This window comes from Oncorhynchus tshawytscha, linkage group LG04 (assembly GCF_018296145.1).
Source record: "Oncorhynchus tshawytscha isolate Ot180627B linkage group LG04, Otsh_v2.0, whole genome shotgun sequence".
NCBI lineage: Eukaryota > Metazoa > Chordata > Actinopteri > Salmoniformes > Salmonidae > Oncorhynchus > Oncorhynchus tshawytscha.
The window spans coordinates 48,401,692-48,424,159 of record NC_056432.1 but is presented as its reverse complement, the minus strand read 5'-3'; the positions used below and the strand labels follow the sequence as shown (position 1 = coordinate 48,424,159).

The 22,468-nt window shown below is 43.4% G+C and overlaps 1 protein-coding gene across 3 annotated transcripts; it reads left to right on the top strand.

Annotated features, from left to right (window-relative positions):
* The first annotated feature begins 1,627 nt into the window (after positions 1-1,627).
* LOC112249545 (synuclein, alpha interacting protein) lies at positions 1,628-21,320 on the top strand. Of its 3 annotated transcripts, none has more exons than XM_042320839.1 (10): positions 1,628-1,766; positions 10,230-10,327; positions 10,630-10,681; positions 10,805-11,649; positions 11,763-11,942; positions 12,352-12,465; positions 14,380-14,505; positions 18,055-18,224; positions 20,063-20,152; positions 20,270-21,320. In XM_042320839.1, exons 2-10 carry the CDS (start codon positions 10,271-10,273, stop codon positions 21,267-21,269), a joined length of 2,634 nt encoding a protein of 877 aa, XP_042176773.1. In that variant the 5' UTR covers positions 1,628-1,766; positions 10,230-10,270; the 3' UTR covers positions 21,270-21,320. The 3 variants fall into 3 exon arrangements, with proteins under 3 accessions (XP_042176773.1, XP_042176771.1, XP_042176772.1); XM_042320837.1 differs by having other exon boundaries at positions 10,609-10,681; XM_042320838.1 differs by having other exon boundaries at positions 1,649-1,766; positions 10,245-10,327; positions 10,609-10,681.
* The last annotated feature ends 1,148 nt before the right edge of the window (positions 21,321-22,468 follow it).

Genomic DNA, 22,468 nt, shown 5'->3' with positions numbered 1-22,468 from the left:
CAAATGGGAACTACAAATGTGGCTCATGCGCAGTGCAATAGCACTATAAAAACGTCCTTCTTCAGACACCCACATACAGGTTGAAAAATCCCTGTTAGGGGTGTCTTCTCATGCAAGACCAAGGGAGTAATCTATCTCATCACCTGTTCATGTGGAAAATCCTACGTAGGACAAACTATTAAGACAACTAAAACAACACATAGCTGATCACCGCAGCTCAATCAGGTGTAAGAACATTGCCTATCCAGTAGCAGCTCACTTTGTTGAAGCTACCCATCCAATCTCCCCCCTCAAATACACAGGCATTGAGCATGTTGCTCTACCAAGGAGAGGAGGTAACATCGAGATCCTACTACTACAAAGGGCGGCTTACTGGGTATTCTATCTCAATTTTGACCCCTAGTGGTCTGAATATTGACTTTGATCTCAGGCCCTTCTTATGAATAATTCTTTCTTTTATGAACAAGTCTTAGAAATTGATATATTCTTTCTACAGCTTATTATCATACCCCTAATATGTTCCCCATGTTGATGATGCTTATTATGCATTAAGATTGAACCAAAAGATAACATGTAACAAATATGAAATTAAATACAAAACAATTAAATATGTGAAATTTCATTAAACAATAATGTATCTTGATGCTAATATTATGTACAATATTCAATTATGTTTCTATATGATAACAACAGACAAATATATTTAATATGCCATAAACTATTTTTTTAACAGTTTCACTAATTAATTCTAATTAATTTAATCGTTATGACACACCCCTCACTATTTTCATTGGTTGCACTAATTGCACTGTTTGTCTTCATAACCTGGTTCAAGTATTCCTGACATTACCCTGAAGAAGGCACAGTGATGCTGAAACGTTGGTAAATACCCAATAAATTACTGGGAGTTTATATATGGAGTGTGCGACTCTCTTTATTTTGATAGTTTATAGTTTATTCGCCGTTAGTCAGCACCTCCACACAAACTAATCTTTCTGGGTGTGTGCCAGCTCATGTTTTTAATTCCAAACGTATTGCTCACCATATGTCTGCTGCAGAGGGACAAGTGAAGGCCATGAGAAAATTAGTTTCGATCAGACTCCCTACATAAAAAGGTGGAGAACAAGATACAAAGGAAAAGTACTAGTTTTGGCGCAAAAATAAGATTGCGTTATTGTCAAAATGTTATGATATATCATCAAAAATAATATCCCGATATGTACTGTAACTGTATCGATTGTTTTTACCCATCATTATGGAGTGGGTGGAGTAGAACGTGTTGCTGGGTATTTAGACCAGAGTCCCCCATAACACCATGTATAGGATTCTACAGACCCCACTGAGTATTCCCAACACAAATTTTACATCGGCACATATAATACTTTTTTCTCTGTAAACCAATATGTATTTCACACACACAGTGTAGTGCATTGTGGGCATTTATTGAACTTTGGAAATATGTTTGAAACCCCCATTTAATGCAAATGTCACTTAAAAATGAACAAGTATGAACCATTGTTGATGTTTTGACAATCCTTTTTCATAAACAATATCATGAATAAATACAGGTTAATGACACTTTTCTACTATTACGTGGGGGACTTTTATTTTTAACGTTTTCCAAAATTCCGTGAACGGATGTACTTTTCAAATGTTGCTGATGAGACGCTGGTCCAGTCTGGGACCTCAAAAACAGCTGGAATCTGGAACTGAGCCTAGAAAATAGTCGAAGACAAAACCTGGGCATTAGCTAACTGAGCTAAAAGGTATTGTAAACGAAAACAATTATTTGTTATAATATTATATATTAAGCTATATGAAATCGTGTTTGTTGAATACTTGTGTAGCTATCTGCATCCCTCTTTTTGATGACCCGATTCGTTTCCAACTGCTCGCTAGCTAACGTTAGCTAAAAGGCTAACCTGCTTGCCTTGAGATGCTGGAGTCGATGGTCATTCCACAGAATGGTGATACTTGCTCAATTAGCTAGCAGTCAGACATTTTTTTCCCATGTCAAATGTTCACTGCCTATACTGCATGTTAATTAGCTTGCTAGTTAGGCATTTAACGTTTGATGTAACTAACGTTAGCTAGCTATTTGTTTTCCAAATGCCAGCCAGCCATCAAGCTAGCTAGCTAACTAGGGACTCCCTAAAAACACATCACTTCGTACGAAGATATTTTCTTAGCAGGTTCGGGAAATATTTTTCGCTTACTACAAGCTTCACTCCGTTGATCTACGTGGGTGGAGTGGGATTTTTGTAGTAGGAGACACCTTTTGGTAGTGTGCAACTGCAGCCTGCAATTCTGGGCGTTGCTGCATGTTCAGCAATGCCCCCCGTCGAGCATCCCATTGGCTCCTTCATGAACACCGCCCATCGAGCGCCCGCATTTGTTCCTCAATGACTGCCAAGGTGTCGCCCGACAATGACTAGGGCGACACCATGTCCTAGCTAGCTACCCCCCCCCATCCCTCCCTACCGAAAATTGTAGTTTATTTTAGACTGGTCTAAAGAAGCATGATATGAAGGAAATGTAGTCTATTTCAGAAGAACAGAAAAGCTTACTCTGAGTTGTCCTTATGTTAGGTCTTGATCTGACTTTGCCAAATAGCTGTGGGCTACTCTAGTTCATTTAGCAGACAAGATTTGCTTAGAATTCTGTGGCATTATTTTATAGCACGAAGAATGAGAAAAAAGAAGAAACCCAGACACTGCTCTTGATAGTATCACTGCTCTTTAATAAGCTTTACTTATCGTCAGTGTTTTCTAGAATACAATTGAAGGATACAATTGGACAAATCTGAATAAAATAGAAAGGATATTTTCTCCAAGCGATTTGAGGGAGTGCGCACATACGGCTATTCTGTGTTGAGCGGTGAACAAAGAAATGGGTGTTGCTGTGTGCTTAATTTAGAGTTAATAATGTAACTTTAGTTGTTCTACAAATGTTGGGCTATATGTTTTGATGTTAATACATTGTAAGGCTGCATGATGCGACTAATGATGATTTGAAAAAAGCATGAGCTCTGCTTTGTTTGTTTTTTTGCGCAGGCTGTACACACTTCATCAGTCACTCATTCACAATTTGACAAACACTTGATAATGCCTAGAATTTCACGGCAGCATCCCCTTTGTGTGGCCAGAATGCACCCTAAAAGAATCCATGCCTTTTGCAGCCAGTGGCCATTGTGCCCTTCTCCCTGAGTGCTGCGTGCTCGGTAGCACCTCACTAACATGGCTCTCCATCATGTGATCGGATCTTTCTCACAGGTACAAGTGAAGACAGACGCATCGGGGACGCAACTGCGGGCGTCCTTATACAATTCCGAGGTGCATATTGAAGATATTGGAAGAACTTTCCACATTTACTTTTCATCAGCCAACAAGATGAGTAGGCCTAACGGACAGCAAAAGCCCTAGCCCATGTCAATCTGTATCCCCCATAGTACAAAAGTCTACCTATTCTGTGTGAGAGAAACATTTCCAAACATAGTCTGGGATAGTTGCTGGATGCGATAGGTCCTAAATTAATATAACCGCGAGCATCAAAAAACATTAATTACGCAATGTGGCTGACACAACAGATCATAATGTTTAGCTTAAAATGTTGATAAACTATTAGGCTATTTCTTCACATAAGCTCAGCAATGCGCACATGGCAGTAGGCTATAAGCGCAAATGTTCTATTAGTGGGAAAACACCATTCTCAAAAGTGACCGCAAATGCAATTATGCATGTAATGCTTTTATTTAGGGATGGACCAGTATGACATTTTTTGGCCGATACGGATATCTGATATTTTCCTTGCCAAAAATACCCGATAACCGATATTAACATTTGTAGCTGACTTTTAAGCGTTCTAGTATAGTTGAAACGCACACACTGACCCAACAGTTATTTTGTTGGCATTTACCTATGTCCCCATCACCAGTCAAACATAATCAAAACATATTTATTTCACTTACTTGCTGTGCTGTTTCGTTGTTCAGTCATTTCATTCTGAACCAGGATTTCATCATACATGTCAAGCAGTGAAGTTTCAGCTCTGTCTGTCCGTGGCCTCTCTTCCTCGGTGCGCACTGTCACTGTGTCCGTTTCCATCTTGTCCAGCTGTGTATGTAACATTTCACGTAAACCCCGTTTCTTGTCTGCATCGAAGTAGCGGTCCTTGTACCTAGCATCGAGCATGGTGGCGACACAGTAAAGAGGCTCAGAGAGAAAACCACCTAATCGCTCGTTCACAGCCTCGAGTACTTTTGTAATTTTTAACCCCACGTCTGTGTCGACAGTATTGTTGAGCAGGCGGTTCAATGCCATGAGAGGGTATCACATCTGCTGCAGACGCTGTTGATTAGCTTATTTCTCGAGTCAGTTGTTCGAATGGCGCTAGGAGTGTGTTCATGTTTCAAACATGTTCTCAAATGCCATTGAAATGGCAGCAGTGATATGAGGACCAGCATATTCTTGAGCATGCAATACGGCTTTCCTCAGCATGCTCATGACATCGCTGGTTCAAATGTCAGTCTTGACACCTTAGCAAGTAGCATAACGAATTCCATTATCTTTGCGTCAATGGATTTTGCCTTTAGTTGTCTCACAATGTTTCTTACACTTTCAAATGACTGCTCAACTTGAACTTGTTTAGTTGTTGGAAGTGTACGTATGTTTTTCTGCGTTTTGTTTTGTGTAGCTCTGTATTTTTCGTGGCGTCATTACGTCATCTACTTACATATGCACGTCAGCTATGACATCGGTTTTGCACATCAGCTTTAAGCTAGACATCGGGCCAATATTGGCATTTTTAGCTAATATCGTCCAATTCCGATATATGCTCACCAATTATATTGTGCATCCCTACTTTATGAAAGACCATTTTCCACCCCCATGCTAGTGGCTAATGCTTAGAAATGATAATCCCAGATGTTGTGTATCGCTTTGAGCCAATCAGGTTGCAGTCTGTTGTTTACCCAAGACTGAACGTAAGGCGCAACATCAGAAGGTAGCATTCCTAGACATTAGCCACTCTAGCACGGTGGTGAAAATGGTGTTTCATAAAGAAAGTATGCCAGTTTTTCTCTGCCTTCTCCCCGTTATAAAGCTAGTTAAGGAGGAATATGATGCCCCACTGGGGACACGAGTGTATTACTGGGAATGCACATTGAGCCTTGGCTTCCCAGGCTAACCCAGTTTGATTTGATTTGCTGCTTGTGTATTCATTCATATATATCAGCTAAAAATAGAATGTTATCATGTTTTGGTCACAGAGTAAAAAAGCACATGGCTAGCTAGTTGTCTACAGTAGGTTCTACCATTTCACAATAGCCTATAATCACCTTTTTGGCGGATTCTTGTTGTTTGGTTTACTGTTTGAACAGTCGTTGAGATTATATTTGGTTAGTAATGCAAAATAGGCTACTTTGATGACTAGCCTATAGATCAGATCAAGGAACCAAGCGACAACACTGCCCCCTCAGCTGCGGAAGGAATGTAGTAACATACTCCGGTAGTAAGAGCATGTTGAATGCCGAAGCATATGACCCTTTACTTGACCTCAGCCTAATTCTCCTAACCTGCTACGTAAATTCTATTAACATGTTACGATAAAGTCACTTTCGGTCATAGCTGTATTGAAGTGGCATGTTTTAGGCTATTCCAGCTTGGGAACGGGACTTGGCGTTTATTACTAATTACCACAGCCACAAAATCAAAATGGTCTATATTGTAAAAATGTATGAAAACAAACATGATTTTTGGTCTTAATTTAAAGTTTGGGTTAGGCATACAGTTAACAGTGTGGTTAAGGTCAGGCTTAAGATCAGATTTTATGAAGCAACATTTTTGAAATAGACAGGGTTTATGACTTTATGTCTGTGGTAACTAGTGACGACCAGATTTAGCCTAGATAGCGTACTAGCCTGGGCAGCCGGTAGTGTGCGCTATAGATAGTGAAGATCCATAGCGCCCATTAGCGGCTTTCCAGGCTATTAGCGGCTGGCCAGGCTATTATCTTGTTTTAAGATGGCGCCGAAGAACATGGCTGTTGTTTTACATTCTCCCAACCAGTTGTGCTATTTTGTTCGTTTTTTTTGTGTTTTGTGTAACTTATTTCTTAACTTATTGTGTACATAATGTTGCTGCTGGCAACATCCGCATCGAACTAAAGAGCTGCCACTTTCAAGGAGCAGGAGCCTAATCCGGGCGCTAAGAAATCCCGCTATGCCCTCAGATGAACCATCAAACAAGCAAAGCGTCAATACAGGATTAAGATTGAATCCTACTACACCGGCTCTGACGCTCGTTCGATGTGGCAGAGAACGGCGCTCAGAACCCAAAACAGCCAGAGGAATATCCACCATTTTGGAGTCAACAAAGTTAGAAACAACACCATAAATATTCACTTACCTTTGATGATTTTCATCAGAAGGCACTCCCAGGAATCCCAGTTCGACAATAAATGACTGATTTGTTCCATAAAGTTCCATCATTTATGTCCAAATAGTCACTTGTTGTTAGCGTGTTCAGCCCAGTCATCTTCATGAGGCGCAGGCACTTTGTCCAGACAAAAACTCGAAATGTTCCGTTACAGTCCTTTAGAAACATGTCAAACGATGTATGGAATCAATCTTTAGGATGTGTTTAACATAAAACATCAATAATGTTCCACCCGGAGAATTCCTTTGTCTTCAGAAAAGCACTGGAACGAGAGGTAACTCTGTCGGGAGCGCGCGTCATGAGACCAAGGCACTCTGCCAGACCACTGACTCAGATGTCTCATGAGCCCCTCCTTTATAGTAGAATCCTCCATTCAAGTTTCTAAAGACGATTGACATCTAGTGGAAGCCATAGGAAGTGCAACTTTATCCATATCGCAATGTGTATTCGGTAGGCCAAGCTTTGAAAAACTACAAACCTCAGATGTCCCACTTCCTGGTTGGATTTTTCTCAGGTTTTCACCTGCCACATGAGTTCTGTTATACTCACAGACGTCATTCAAACAGTTTTAGAAACTTCAGAGTGTTTTCTATCCAATACTACTAATAATATGCATATGTTAGCATCTTGGACATAGTAGGAGGCAGTTCACTCTGGGCACACTATTCATCCAAAAGTGAAAATGCTGCCCCCTATCCCAAAAAGGTTAACCTTTCTTGCACAGGCGTTCCACTAGCGACCCACCTCGACAACATCCGGTGAAATTGCAGAGCGTGCAATTCTAATTACAGAAATAGTCATATTTAACATTCATTAAAATATTCATGAATTCGTGAAAAAAGCTTAACTTCTTGTTAATCCAGCTGCCAGATTTCAAAAAGGCTTTACAGCGAAAGCACACCATGCGATTATTTGAGAACAGCGCCCCACACACAAAAGCATTTTAAAAAACAATGTCAACCAGGCAGGTCCCAGTTACATCACAAATGGTCCTTTTCTTTGACAAAGTCCTTCTTTATATCCCCAAAAACCCAGTTTAGCTGGCGGACTTCATTCAATAATCCACCGGTTTCCCTCCTTCAAAATGCATACAAAATGAATCCCAAATGTTACCAATAAACTTCTCCAAACAAGTCAAACAACGTTTATAATCAAACCTCATGTACCCTAATATGTAAATAAACGATCAAATTTAAGACGTAGAATCGTTATTGTCTTTACCGGAGATAAACAACAAAGAACGCACTCTCATCCACGGGCATGAAAACACTACAGCCAAAATGGGAGCCACTTAGAAAAACTAAGTGCGGTGAACTGGGGACCTCGATCAGACACTATATCCTCAGGCACCCTGTAGTGCCGGAAGAGGTGCTTAAACAAGGCCTTCGCAGTCTGTAGGGCCGTAGGGAGACCATGCAGAGGGATGAGACGACAGGACTTAGAGAAACGATCCACAACGACCAGGATCGCGGCGTTACCCTGTGAGAGTGGAAGATCGATCAGAAAATCCACCGACAGGTGCGACCAAGACCATTGTGGAACGGGTAAGGGGTGTAGCTTACCTCTGGGCAGGTGCCTAGGAACCTTACACTGGGCGCACACCGAGCTGGAGGAAACATGAATCCTCACGTTCTTAGCCAAGGTTGACCACCAGTACCTCCCCCTCAAACAGCGCACTGTCCAACCGATCCCAGGATAATCAGAGGAGGGTGACGTGTGGGCCCAATAGATCAACCGGTCACGAACAGCAGACGATACATACAGACGCCCAGTGGGACACTGGCAGGGAGCGGGCTCTGCACATAACGCCTGCTCAATGTCCGTGTCCAGCTCCCACACTACCGGCTCCACCAGGCAGGAGGCGTGGAGTATGAGAGTGGGATCCATGGGCCGCTCCTCTGTGTCATACAGCCGAGACAATACGTCTGCCTTCACGTTCTGGGAGCCTGGTCTGTAGTAAAAGGTAAACACAAAATGGGTGAAAAACATGGCCCATCTTGCCTGGCAAGGGATCAGTCTCCTCACCGCCCGGATGTACTCCAGATTACGGTGGTCAGTCCAGATGAGAAAAGGGTGTCTAGCCCCAACAAGCCAATGTCTCCACACCTTCAAGGCCTTGATGACATCCAACGGCTCCCGGTTCCCCGCATCATAGTTTCGCTCTGCTGGGATGAACTTCTTCGAGAAGAAGGCACAGGGGCGGCGCTTCGGCGGCTTACCCGAGCCCTGAGAGAGCACAACTCCTATCCCAGCCTCGGATGCATCCATCTCCGCTATGAACGCCAAAGAGGGATCTGGATGGGCCAGCACGGGAGCCGAGGTGAACATAGCCCTTAGGTGATTAAAAGCCCTGTCCGCCTCAACTGACCTCTGCAAGCGTACCGAGCCCCCCTTCAGCAGTGAGGTAATGGGAGCCACTACCTGACCAAAACCCTGGATAAACCTCCGGTAATAGTTGGCAAACCCTAAGAACCGCTGCACCTCCTTTACCGTGGTTGGAGTCGGCCAATTACACACGGCTGAAATGCGGTTACTAGAGCGAGAGCCAAATTGGCATGTTTAGGGGGAATGCGCATGTGGAGACCTGGTCTGGACTCTCCATCGTAGTAGCACCAACGGAAACCCCTAAACACCTCCCCGAGCACTCTCGCGACCACCCCGTGAGAGCCCTCTGTGGCCAAGAAACAGTGGGGTTATGACAAGCTAACCAGGGTAGGCCTAGCACCACGGGAAATGCAGGAGAGTCAATAAGGAAGAGACCAATTCTCTCCTTGTGACCCCCCCCTGCGTCACCATGCACAGCGGTGACCTCCCTAATCAACCCTGACCCTAATGGTCGACTATCTAAGGCGTGAACGGGGAAGGGCACAGCCACGGGAACAATGGGGATCCCTAAACTATGGGCGAACGCTTTATCAATAAAATTCCCAGCCACGCCTGAATCGACGAGCGCCTTATGCTGGGAATGCGGGGAAAACTCAGGGAAAGTGACATACACAAACATATGTACAACAGAGGGCTCTGGGTCAGAATGGTGCCGGCTCACCTGGGGTAGCGCCAGAGCCAATATACTGGTTAACTATTATGCATATAGCAACAAAAAGAAAGGTGCCAATTCTACAGGACACTGAAGATTGTTTCAGAACTGTGGACAGTGACCATATCCAAAATAATATTTGATTTATTAGTGTAGCACCATTATTTTTACATAATACAACCATATACAATTTCAGTATCACTTGTCTTACAGTGATGGGCTTTGCCATCCCCGCAGACTCCGCAATAGATTAGTCCATTGAGACAGGTGCGAATCAGACGGGTGTCTTGTGCACCATGAAAAAGTAATCATAATTGTGACTGCTTGACTAAAGAAATCTGTCGACCAACAGCCTATCGACCAATCAATCGACCAGTCAACTAAATGGGGTCAACCCTAAACACTGCACAGCTAGTCACATTATGTTGAACAGTCTAAGTGAGTCACCTATAGGATTTAGCCTGTAGACATTGATCAGCTTTGTTGGGTGACTTTTGGATCGAGACAGTTCAAACAGCTACTCTAGGTCATAGAAACTTGGTCATCACAGATTTGCAGGAAGTGGCCTATAGTCAATTGTGTGTCCCAAATGGCATCCTATTGCCTATATTCTAGTCTATGGGCCCTGGTCAAAAGTAGTGCACGCAATATGGAAAAGGGTGCTATTTAAGACACGGTCCAGATCTATAAATCACAAAGTTGTCTTTACTTAGGCTGTAAATGAATGTGGAATGCTAATATCAGGCTTTATCAAACAGGTTGCTTCTCACTAGGGTGTCAAGAATAATGCTGACTGAAGATGGATGCTCCTGAGTACTTGGATTTGGATGAGATTGACTTCACTGATGATTCAGTGGTGAGTAAAAGTCCAAAACTCAGGTTGTTCTACAGTAAATAGTTACACACCATCTGGCTATGCCAGGGGATGTAATATAGTCTATGGGACAGTTTCCTGGACACAGATTAAACCTAATCTCCATTGAGTTTGCTTTTTAGTCCAAGACTAGTCTTAATCTGTGTCGTCTGGGGAAACCACCTCTATATGGAGTACTTTCTAGGCTACAGTTGGCTTAATTAATATTTCAATGTAATAAGCACTTATAGACAAACATGTTGATGGTCTCTTCCCTGTAAAAGTATTCTGTGACATCCTTGAAGAACATTCCAGAGCTGTCCAGAAGAAACGATGGTCAGGGAGAAGAAAGACAAGGTGTGGCATGTAGGCTATTATTGCAAATGTATTTTTTTTAAATGAATGTCTTATTATTTTGTAGCACTACAGGTAGCCTAAATGGCAGATAGAAACGTTTTTGTTTTATTTTACCATCTTTAGCCCCAGCCATCAACTGGAGCCGTGGTGTGTCGTCACATAGTGGCGGTGGAATCAAGCCGACCGGCATCGCCGACGTCCACAGCAAATTCCGGCCTGTGAAGAGGGTCTCGCCACTCAAACATCAACCGGAGACCTCTGACAACGAGAGTGACAACGAGGCTCAGGCTCACAATGGGGAAGGCAGCAGCAAAGAAGAAGCCTCAGACAAAACACCTGCAGCCTGCGAAGGCCAGGGATTTAAAGCCAAGAGCCTGGGAACCGGAGGAGCTCTTTTTGGGGAGCTGGAGCACTACGACCTGGACATGGATGAGATACTGGATGTGCCTTACATTAAATCCAGCCAACATGTCTCTACTCTTCCCAGAGTTCCCCATGACAAAAGGACAGTGGGTGGCGGTGGCAACGCCAGTGACAGGTGCCACGGCGTTAAGACCTCCACACTTACCCACCCTGAGAGCCTTGCAAGTGTCACCCAGTACTGTATGCTTTCGCCCGTCAAATGGTCTGATATGAGGAAGTTGAAATCTCTGGACCCGGACAATCACCGGCCACACGCTGGGGGCTATGACCACTCCACACCAGGATCACTTAGCAGTTCCTCTGCCTCAGACATGGATAAACTTTTAGCCAACAGGGCCTACCCAGAGACACAGGCACACAAGACAGGGGCTGACACCCCTGGGAGCAGCCAGGCTATGATGTTCCCCCTCCAGGGCTGTGCTGGGTCTAGGCAGGACAGCAGTAAGACCTGGAACGGTACAAGACTGCACGGAGAGTGTGATGACGAGACCAAGAAATCCCAGAACATCATCAATATCATCCGAGAAGGGCAGATCTCTCTGTTGGTAAGTCAACAGTATGGGGAAAAGCCATAACAATATAGTTGTAGGCTATATGAACAATACCATTTTGTATCAGCAACTCACTGAGTGTTATTCCTGGTGTTCTCTGTCCATAGCCTCACCTGGCCGCTGATAACCTGGAGCTGATCCAGGACGAGGAGGGGAACAACCTGCTCCACATCTCTGCGTCCCAGGGCCATGCTGACTGCCTGCAGCACCTCACCTCCCTCATGGGAGAGGACTGCCTCAACGAGCGCAACAACCACCAGCTTACACCTGCTGGGCTCGGGGTGAAGGTGAGTGAGGGGTTAGAGGACGGGTGAGAGATTGGGTCAGGGCCTCTAGAAAACTTAACTTGTGGACATTGCGAGTCAACCATGTCCAATGATGTCCACCTACCATGTCAACCAAGGCAGACGTCTAGGTTTCATTCTAAATGGCACCCTATGGGCCCTAGTCTAAAGTACTGCGCTATATAGTGAAAAGGGTGCCTTTTGGAACAACTAGAGTTGGTTGTTAGTTAAGACCTTGATATTCCTGTGGGGAAAGATGACACCATGTCTCCGGCTGTGCAAGTCTGGGTTTTGGATACTTATCTGTATTTTTCTCATTTACCCTCTTTCATTCCTTGTCTTCAATAAAAGAGGACACTGTCTATATCAAACTGATCTACAGAATAACTTGTGCATGTTTGTGTGCGTGCAGAACGGCCATTTGGAGTGTGTGCGCTGGATGGTGAGTGAGACGGAGGCCATCGCCGAGCTAAGCTGTAGCCGAGAGCACCCCAGTCTCATCCACTACGCAGCCCGCTACGGACAGGTGAGGGAGACGCACACCGTTTTATAACCCTATCATTGGGGAAATCTAACTATTAGAATTAGAACTATTCGAATTTTAGCAACCATGAAATGGCGGAGCGATTTCTGCGAAGTGCATCTTTTAAGTGTGGAAATTAGAGGTTGACCGATTATGGTTTTTCAACGCCGATACCGATTATTGGGGGCCCAAAAAAGCCGATGCCAATTTAAATAAAATATGTAAAAGTACAACGTTTGAGTTCCTTGCTCAGAACATGAGAACATATGAAAGTTGGTGGTTCCTTTCAACATGAGACTTCAATATTCCAAGGTAAGAGGTTTCAGGTTGTAGTTAATATAGTATTTATAGGACCATTTCTCTCTATACCATTTGTATTTCATTAACCTTTGACTATGGGATGTTCTTATAGGCACTATAGTATTGCCAGTGTAACAGTATAGCTTCCGTCCCTCTCCTCACCCCTACCTGGGCTCGAACCAGGAACACATCGACACCAGCCACACTCGAAGCAGCGTTACCCATCGCTCCACAAAAGCCGTGAGGGAAATAACTACTCCAAGTCTGAGCGAGTGACGTTTGAAACGCTATTAGCGCACACCCAGCTAACTAGCTAGCCATTTCACATCAGTTACACACATTAGGCTGATAGGCTTGAAGTCATAAACAGCGCTGTGCTTGCGAAGAGCTGCTGGCAAAACACACAACAGTGCTGTTTGAATGAATGCTTATGAGCCTGCTGCTGCCTACCATCACTCAGTCAGACTGCTTTATCAAATCATAGACTTAATTATAACATAATAACACACAGAAATACGAGCTTTTGGTCATTAATATGGTCGAATCCAGAAACTATCATTTCAAAAACAAAACGTTTATTATTTCAGTGAAATACTTAACCGTTCGGTATTTTATCTAACGGGTGGTATCCCTAAGTCTAAATATTCTTGTTACATTGCACAACCTTCAATGTTATGTCATAATTACGTAAAATTCTGGCAAATTAGTTCGCAATGAGCCAGGCTGCCCAAACTGTTGCATATACACTGACTCTGCGTGCAATGAATGCAAGAGAAATGACACAATTTCAGCTGGTTAATATTGCCTGCTAACCTGGATTTCTTTTAGCTAAATATGCAGGTTTAAAAATATTTACTTCTTTGTATTGATTTTAAGAGAGGCATTGGTGTTTATGGTTAGGTACAGTCGTCCAACGATTGTGCTTTTTTCACAAATGCGCTTTTGTTAAATCATCCCCCAGCGTTGCATCGATTATATGCAATGCAGGACACACTAATTAAACTAGTAATATCATCAACCATGTGTAGTTATAACTAGTGATTATGTTTGAGTGATTTGTTTTTTATAAGATAAGTTTAATGCTAGCTAGCAACTTACCTTGGCTTCTACTGCATTCGCATAACAGGCAGGCTCCTCGTGGAGTGCAATGAGAGGCAGGTGGTTAGGACGTTGGACTAGTTAACTATAAGGTTGCAAGATTCGATCCCCCGAGCTGACAAGGTGAAAATCTGTCATTCTGCCCCTGAACAAGGCAGTTAACCCACTGTTCCTAGGCCATCATTGAAAATAAGAATGTGTTCTTAACTGACTTGCCTAGTTAAATAAAGGTATAAAATGTAATAATTAAAAACTGCAAAATCGGCGCCCAAAAATACCGATTTCCAATTGTTATGAAAACTTGAAATCAGCCCTAATTAATTGGCCATTCCGATTAATCGGTCGACCTCTAGTGTAAATATATACAGTATATTGCAGTGTGGTCACCACTGCAGCATTTCTGTTACCGCAATATCTATCCACACTTAGTATTATATAGTATGACTTTTGAATCCCATTTTCTTTAATCTTTTTTAGTGTATATTTTGTCCTTTTGGATGTTCATGATCTCTCTTTTAGGAAAAGGTTCTGCTGTGGCTGCTCCAATTCATGCAAGAGCAAGCCATTTCTCTGGACGAAGTGGACCAGTACGGAAACAGTGCAGTGCATGTAGCTGCTCAGTACGGCCATCTCACTTGCATTCAGGTATGTAGCCTTCTGTGGCTGTTGGAAAAGCATGACGCCTTCGAACAAGGTATGGTAGTAGGTGCTAGGCGCACCGGTTTATGTCAAGAACTGAAATGCTGCTGGGTTTTTCACACTCAACTATTTGCCGTGTGCTTCAAGAATGTTATTTTTGAAGATATTGATTCTTTGGCTCCCCAAAGAATATATATATACAGTGGGGCAAAAAAGTATTTAGTCAGCCACCAATTGTGCAAGTTCTCCCACTTAAAAATATGTGAGAGGCCTGTAATTTTCATCCTAGGCACACTTCAACTATGACAGTCAAAATGAGAAAAAAAAATCCAGAAAATCACATTGTAGGATTTTTAATGAATTTATTTGCAAATTATGGTGGAAAAAAAGTATTTGGTCACCTACAAACAAGCAAGATTTCTGGCTCTCACAGACCTGTAACTTCTTCTTTAAGAGGCTCCTCTGTCCTCCACTTGTTACCTGTATTAATGGCACCTGTTTGAACTTGTTATCAGTATAAAAGACACCTGTCCACAACCTCAAACAGTCACACTCCAAACTCCACTATGGCCAAGACCAAAGAGCTGTCAAAGGACACCAGAAACAAAATTGTAGACCTGCACCAGGCTGGGAAGACTGAATCTGCAATAGGTAAGCAGCTTGGTTTGAAGAAATCAACTGTGGGAGCAATTATTAGGAAATGGAAGACATACAAGACCACTGATAATCTACCTCGATCTGGGGCTCGATGCAAGATCTCACCCCGTGGGGTCAAAATGATCACAAGAACGGTGAGCAAAAATCCCAGAACCACACGAGGGGATCTAGTGAATGACCTGCAGAGAGCTAGGACCAAAGTAACAAAGCCTACCATCAGTAACACACTACGCCGCTAGGGACTCAAATCCTGCAGTGCCAGACGTGTCCCCCTGCTTAAGCCAGTACATGTCCAGGCCCGTCTGAAGTTTGCTAGAGAGCATTTGGTTGATCCAGAAGAAGATTGGGAGAATGTCATATGGTCAGATGAAACCAAAATAGAACATTTTGGTAAAAACTCAACTCGTCGTGTTTGGAGGACAAAGAATGCTGAGTTGCATCCAAAGAACACCATACCTACTGTGAAGCATGTGGGTGGAAACATCATGCTTTGGGGCTGTTTTTCTGCAAAGGGACCAGGATGACTGATCCGTGTAAAGGAAAGAATGAATGGGGCCATCTATCGTGAGATTGAGTGAAAACCTCCTTCCATCAGCAAGGGCATTGAAGATGAAACGTGGCTGGGTCTTTCAGCATGACAATGATCCCAAACACACCGCCCGGGCAACGAAGGAGTGGCTTCGTAAGAAGCATTTCAAGGTCCTGGAGTGGCCTAGCCAGTCTCCAGATCTCAACCCCATAGAAAATCTTTGGAGGGAGTTGAAAGTCCGTGTTGCCCAGCAACAGCCCCAAAACATCACTGCTCTAGAGGAGATCTGCATGGAGGAATGGGCCAAAATACCAGCAACGGTGTGTGAAAACCTTGTGAAGACTTACAGAAAACGTTTGACCTCTGTCATTGCCAACAAAGGGTATATAACAAAGTATTGAGATGATAAACTTTTATTATTGACCAAATACTTATTTTCCACCATAATTTGCAAATAAATTCATTAAAAATCCTACAATGTGATTTTCTGGATTTTTTTCTAATTCTGTCTGTCATAGAAGTGTACCTGTGATGAAAATTACAGGCCTCTCTCATCTTTTTAAGTGGGAGTACTTGCACAATTGGTGGCTGACTAAATACTTTTTTGCCCCACTGTATACATACTGAACAGAAATATAAAGTTGCTTGACAATCACCGGCTGATAACATTTTGTGACTGCCGTTATGTCGTTATTAAAGATTGAAAAAAGCAAGGGGCCTAAACAGCTACTCTGGGGAATTCCTGATTCTATCTGGATTATGTTTGAGAGACTTCCATTAAAGAACAACCTCTGTGTTCTGTTAGTCAAGTAACTCTTTATCCACATTATAGCAGGGGGTGTAAAGCAATAACACATACGTTTTTCCAGCAGCAGAATGATCGATAATGTTAACAACATGTCAACACCTCTAACAAGACAGCACCCACAATCATTTTATCAATTTCTCTAAGCCAATCATCAGTCATTTGTGTAAGTGCTGTGCTTGTTGCGTGTCCTTCCCTATAAGTGTGCTGAAAGTCTGTCATTTTGTGTACTGTGAAATAGCATTGTATCTGGTCAAACACCATGTTTACTAAGGGTTGGTAACAGGCTGATTGGTCAGCTATTTGAGCCAGTAAAGGGGGCTTTACTATTCTTCGGTAGCAGAATGACTTTAGCTTCCCACCAGGCCTGAGGGAACACATTTTCTAGTAGGCTTAAATTAAAGATGTGGCAATATCATCAGCTATGATCGTCAGTAATTTTCCATCCAGATTGTCAGACACCGGTGGCTTGTCATTGTTGATGGACAACAATACTTTTTTCACCTCTTCCACAATGACTTTATGGAGTTCAAAAATACAATTCTTGTCTTTCATAATTTGGTCCGATATACTCGGATGTATAGTGGTCAGCATTTGTTGCTGGTATGTCATCCCCAAGTTTGCTTATCTTGCCAATGGAAAAAGTAATTCAAGTAGTTGGCAATATCAGTGGTCTTTGTGATGAATGAGCCATCTGATTCAATGATGGTGCCGAGTTGGCATTTTTTTTTTCATTTAAGGTGCCCCAAAGCTTTTTACTATCATTTTTTAAAATATAATTTTTCTTTGTTTCATAAGTTTATCTTTATTTACTTTAGTCACATGATTTCTTAATTTGTAGTACATTTGCCAACCAGACTTATTTGCCATACTTTTGCCTCATCCCTCTCAACCATACATTTTTTAAATTCCTCTTTGGTCCAAGAGGATCGAACAGTTTTTACAGTCATTTTATTACTGGATGCATGCTTATTAGTAACTGGAATAAGCAATGTTGTAAATGTGTCAAGTGCAGCGTCTGGTTGTTCCTGGCTTGCTGAATCAACAGCAGGAAACAAATCAGGAGTAAATGATCCGCTCATTCTATTGTGCCCTTGTCTATAAAAGAGAGGATCTGGACTTTAGACTGTGCTTTTACAAAATAGAATGAGGATGCGGGCCGGCTGTTGATTCAGCAAGCCAGACGTATCAAAGTACGGTCGGTGACCACATTAACTATGTTTCAGAGAGACAAGCTGGGCCTAGGAAACATTGAAAACACTGTTTTACTTTGTTTCTGCACTTCTATGTACGTTAGATAATACAGATTTCATTTGCATGTTTTGTTGTTAAACTAAGTTGTTTTAGAGGAAGAATACTGGACGATAAGGACATTTGTAAATGTACTTTTTGGATGTTTGCCCATCCATTTGCACTAAATGCTTTCTGTACCATTTTCTTGAACAGCTATTCATTATTTTGGTAAGGCTTCAATGCCATTTCAGACACTACTAACAGCCGATAGGTCTTTGTTTGGAGCGCCTACTACATGAACTGACAAAGCAGCATGTCTTTCTTTCCTCAGACCCTGGTGGAGTACGGCTCCAACGTCACCGTGCAGAACCAGGGCGGCGAGAGGCCTTCCCAGAGTGCCGAACGGCAGGGCCACACCACCTGCGCCCGCTACCTGGTGGTGGTGGAGACGTGCATGTCGCTGGCCTCCCAGGTGGTCAAGCTCACCAAGCAGCTCAACGAGTGAGTGGGAGGTTCCTGTCTGACTCTTTTGATCTGTCCCAAAAAGCATCCTATTGCATACATAGTCCACTACTTTTGACCAGAGGCCTATGGGTCCTGGTCAAAAGGAGTTCCCTATATAGGGAGCAGGGTGTTATTCAGGATGCGGCCTTTAACTCACCTCAGATTACTTGTGTTGTCTGAAATTACTCCCTATTCCCTATATAGTACTATTAGCAGAGTTCTGGATTTGAGTCACATGACTTGGACTCGAGTCTCAAATTTGATGACTTGAGACTCAACTTAATAGAAAAGAAAATAACTTAATACTTGATTTGGACTCTCAAGACTTGAGACTGATGACTTGAAATTATCCGGACAGGTTTTGTAACATTTTGTCACTCATTGTGGCACAGAGTCTCCGTGGATCACTCTCCATGCAGTCAGAGACAGTAGCCACAGCATCGCCTTAGCAAAAAAGGCGGCAGATTGGCTAGTGAAATGCACACTCGACCCTCACACCCTCAACACAGGTCGGGTGAGCTAGCGAACAGATTGCTGATTTGCTGTACAGGTGCAGCGAGAGGATTGCCATAATAAATAAATATGCATCTCCCCAAAAAATTGGTGATCAAGAATATTAACTGCAGACAGCCTAGTGGTTAAGAATGTTGGGCCAGTAACAGAAAGGCTGTTGGTTCGAGTCCTCGAGCTGACTAGGTGAAAAATCTGTCTGCCCTTGAGCAAGGCACTTAACCCAAATTGCTCCTGTAAGTCGCTCTGGATAAGTGCATCTGTTAAGTAATTAAAATGTAAATGAAATTTCACCAGCAATGGGGCATCAAGGTACAATTAGTAGCATAGGCTTACTGGTCTATTGGTATGTCAAAATTGCTTAAAATTTATAGTTTACTCATGAATCTTGCATTTGGAATTTGATGTTAAAATTCATTATTACTGTGGCGCAATTCTCGCCAGTGTAGAGAGCTTTGTTTTCTTGTTGAAATGGTTGCTGTTACTTTCACATGTTTTAAATGCATACATGGTAAATCTATATTTAATCTAATCCGACAATAATTGCTAGCGTTTCATCATTCCATGCCCGTACTGTTTATTGCAACACTTGGACTTTTCTGTTTGATACGATACATTTTAATTGACCATTTCTTACACTCTGAGGCGGCACAAGGTTTATTGTACACATGAGCGTTTGAGACTCGTGGTGGAAGCTCTGTTTATTTAATTCAATGTATCGTTTCTCATATTTCCCTGTTTATGTCGGAGTTCCGTGTGTCTGTGTCCTATGTCTCTGTCATTCTTGTTGCGCCCACCTCAGTGCCTATTCTAGGCTACGTGGACTGTGTGCCACACTTTGGAGTCAGTACGTTGCACAAGAGAGAATTATTGTTCCATGTATGAATGTTGATGAAATATTATTAATAATCAATAAGTCTGATGAAGACGTATGTACCATTGTTACAACACTTGTTTCTCGAATAATAGGGACTTGGTCTCACCTCTGGCTATCAGTGCACTTCATCTCTGGTCAGAAGTAGTGCACTACATGGGGAATAGGGTGCCATTTGGGATGCACATAAACCTAGTCTTTACACCAATGTGGATAAAAATAAATAATAATTTCTTTAAAAGGGTGTAATAACCGCAGTATTTCAGAAAATGTACATTTTTAGCATGCAAACTTCTTCTTTACAGCGTTTTGGAAAGGGAGATGCACTGAGGATTTTCTGGAGGTTCATTTTAATGAAATAATGTTTTAAAAATGAAGATTTCCTTAGCTGGTTAATTTACCTTGCCTGCATGTCAGTGTTATCATTATATATTGTTCCAAAACATTTCAGACAAGCAACAAAGACGAATGCTCTACAGAATCAAGTTCAGCTACACCTGGATCCCTTAAAAGCAGAGGGAACTTTGCCACGATCGCCCAGGTCTGATCTTCCACCACATTCTGTACTGTACACCATTCACACATTGATTACAAGCACGTACATGTAAATTAAATATATCCATTATATCCATGTCATTTCTGCCTTTTTGATGATCAGCTCCCATGTCCCGTCTGTGGAGGCGTGGCCTGAGATGACCCTGACCGCAGAGGGGACACCCGGGGATGGCCACTGGATCCTGAGGCAGAGGAGCGTCGACTCAGACACCGTCCTGCGCCAACTACTGGGTAAAGACATCTCAGACAAGGTGTGCACCAAGGAGAAGCTGTCCCTGGAGTTCCAGGAGGGCTCCAAAGCGGGGCCTCCTAGTCTGAACGGGGCCAACCCTGGGCCCCTGCGCAGGATGGGGGTGGTGGAAAGACGGGAGCTGAAGCTGGCCAGACTCAAGCAGATCATGCAGCGCTCTCTCAGCGAGTCCGACTCGGACACCTACCCCCCTGAAGAGGCCAAACATGGGCCCCCCCCAGGGGTGCGCCTAGAGAGACCCAGCCACCTACCCATTGCAGAGAGCGAGGAACCTGTCGGCAGCCTGCATCTGGGCATGAAGAAGCACACCTCGACCACCGAGCACAAGTCAGCTTTCGCCCTCAGCACCTCCAAGTCCATGGATGGATACCCCTCGCCCACATCGGACAAAAGCGAGCTTGACGCTGACGGGAAACCGGAGGCCGGTGGAGATTTCCCCGACTACAACAATGGACAAAAGATCACGACGAGCCCCAAAAGTGCACTCAAATCGCCTACCTCTCGAAGGAAGACCTCCCAGAACCTGAAACTGAGGGTGACCTTTGATGAGCAGGTGGTTCACAAGACGGGGCCACCAGAGAGTGAGCCGCCCAAGGGTGCCCACAGTAAAGAAGGAGCCGGAGGTAGGACTCCCACAGGGTCTGAGACGGTGAAGCGCCCGTTCGGGACATTCCGCTCCCTAATGGAATCGCTGAGTGGAAATCAGAACAGCAACAATAATAATGTCCAAACGTCTCCCTCTGTCAAACAGTCAAGCTGTGGTGTGTCCCAGGGCTCGCCTGGCAGGAAAACTGAGGTTAAAACCAGTCCATGTGGGCACTCCAAGGGCAAGAGCAAAGCTAGTGCTGTTTAGGGGCCTTTGTTGTTGTTTTTTAAAGGACACAATAAAAAGCATTGTACTTTCTCTCACAGTATTTGATCAACTTGACAATTTATCTGTAACTGAAGTGTCCTCTGAAGTATCCAATACAATTGTATTAGAGTATGTATACTTATGCACACACAGTTATACCATTGGTAAAACAATCTGTGGTTTTTCTCATGCACTTAATGTGCACTAGCACAAAGCGTATACACTGAATTAAAAATATAAACGCAACATGCAACAATTTCAAAGATTTTACTGAGTTACTGTTCTTATAAGGAAATCACTCAATTGAAATGAATTCATTTGGCACTAATCTATGAATTTCACATGACTGGGAATAGAGATATGCATCTGTTGGTCACGGATACCTTAAAAAAAAGGGTAGGGGCGTGGATCTGGTTTAACCACAATTTGCCTCATGCAGTGTGACATCTCCTTCACATAGAGTTGATCAGGCAGTTGATTGTAGCCTGTGGAATGTTGTCCAACTCCTCTTCAATGGCTGTGCGAAGTTGCTGAAAATTGGCGGGACATGGAACATGCTGTCGATCCAGTGCATCCGAAACATGCTAAATGGGTGACATGTCTGGTGAGTATGCAGACCATGGAAGAACTGGGACAGCTTCCAGGAATTGTGTACAGATCCTTGTGACATGGGGCTGTTCATTATCATGCTGAAACATGAGGTGATGGCAGTGGATGAATGGCACGACAATGGGCCTCAGAATCTCGTCATGGTATCTGCATTCAAATTGCCATCGATAAAATGCAGTTGAGTTCATTGTCCTTATCTTATGCCTGCCCATATAATAACCCCACCACAACCATGGTGCACTGTTCACAACGTTGACATCAGCAAAACGCTCACACACACAACACCATGCACGCTGTCTGCCATCTGCCCGGTACAGCTGAAACCGGGATTCATCCGTGAAGAGCACACATCTCCAGCTTTCCAGTGGCCATCGAAGTTGAGCATTTGCTCACTGAAGTCGGTTACGACACCAAACTGCAGTACGGTCAAGTCCCTAGTGAGGATGAGCATGCAGATGAGCTTCCCTGAGACGGTTTCTGACAGTTAGTGCTGAAACTCTTTAGTTGTGGGCTCCTGAGTGGCGCAGTGGTCTAAGGCACTGCATCTCAGTGCTAGAGGTGTCACTACAGACCCTGTTTCAATTCCAGGC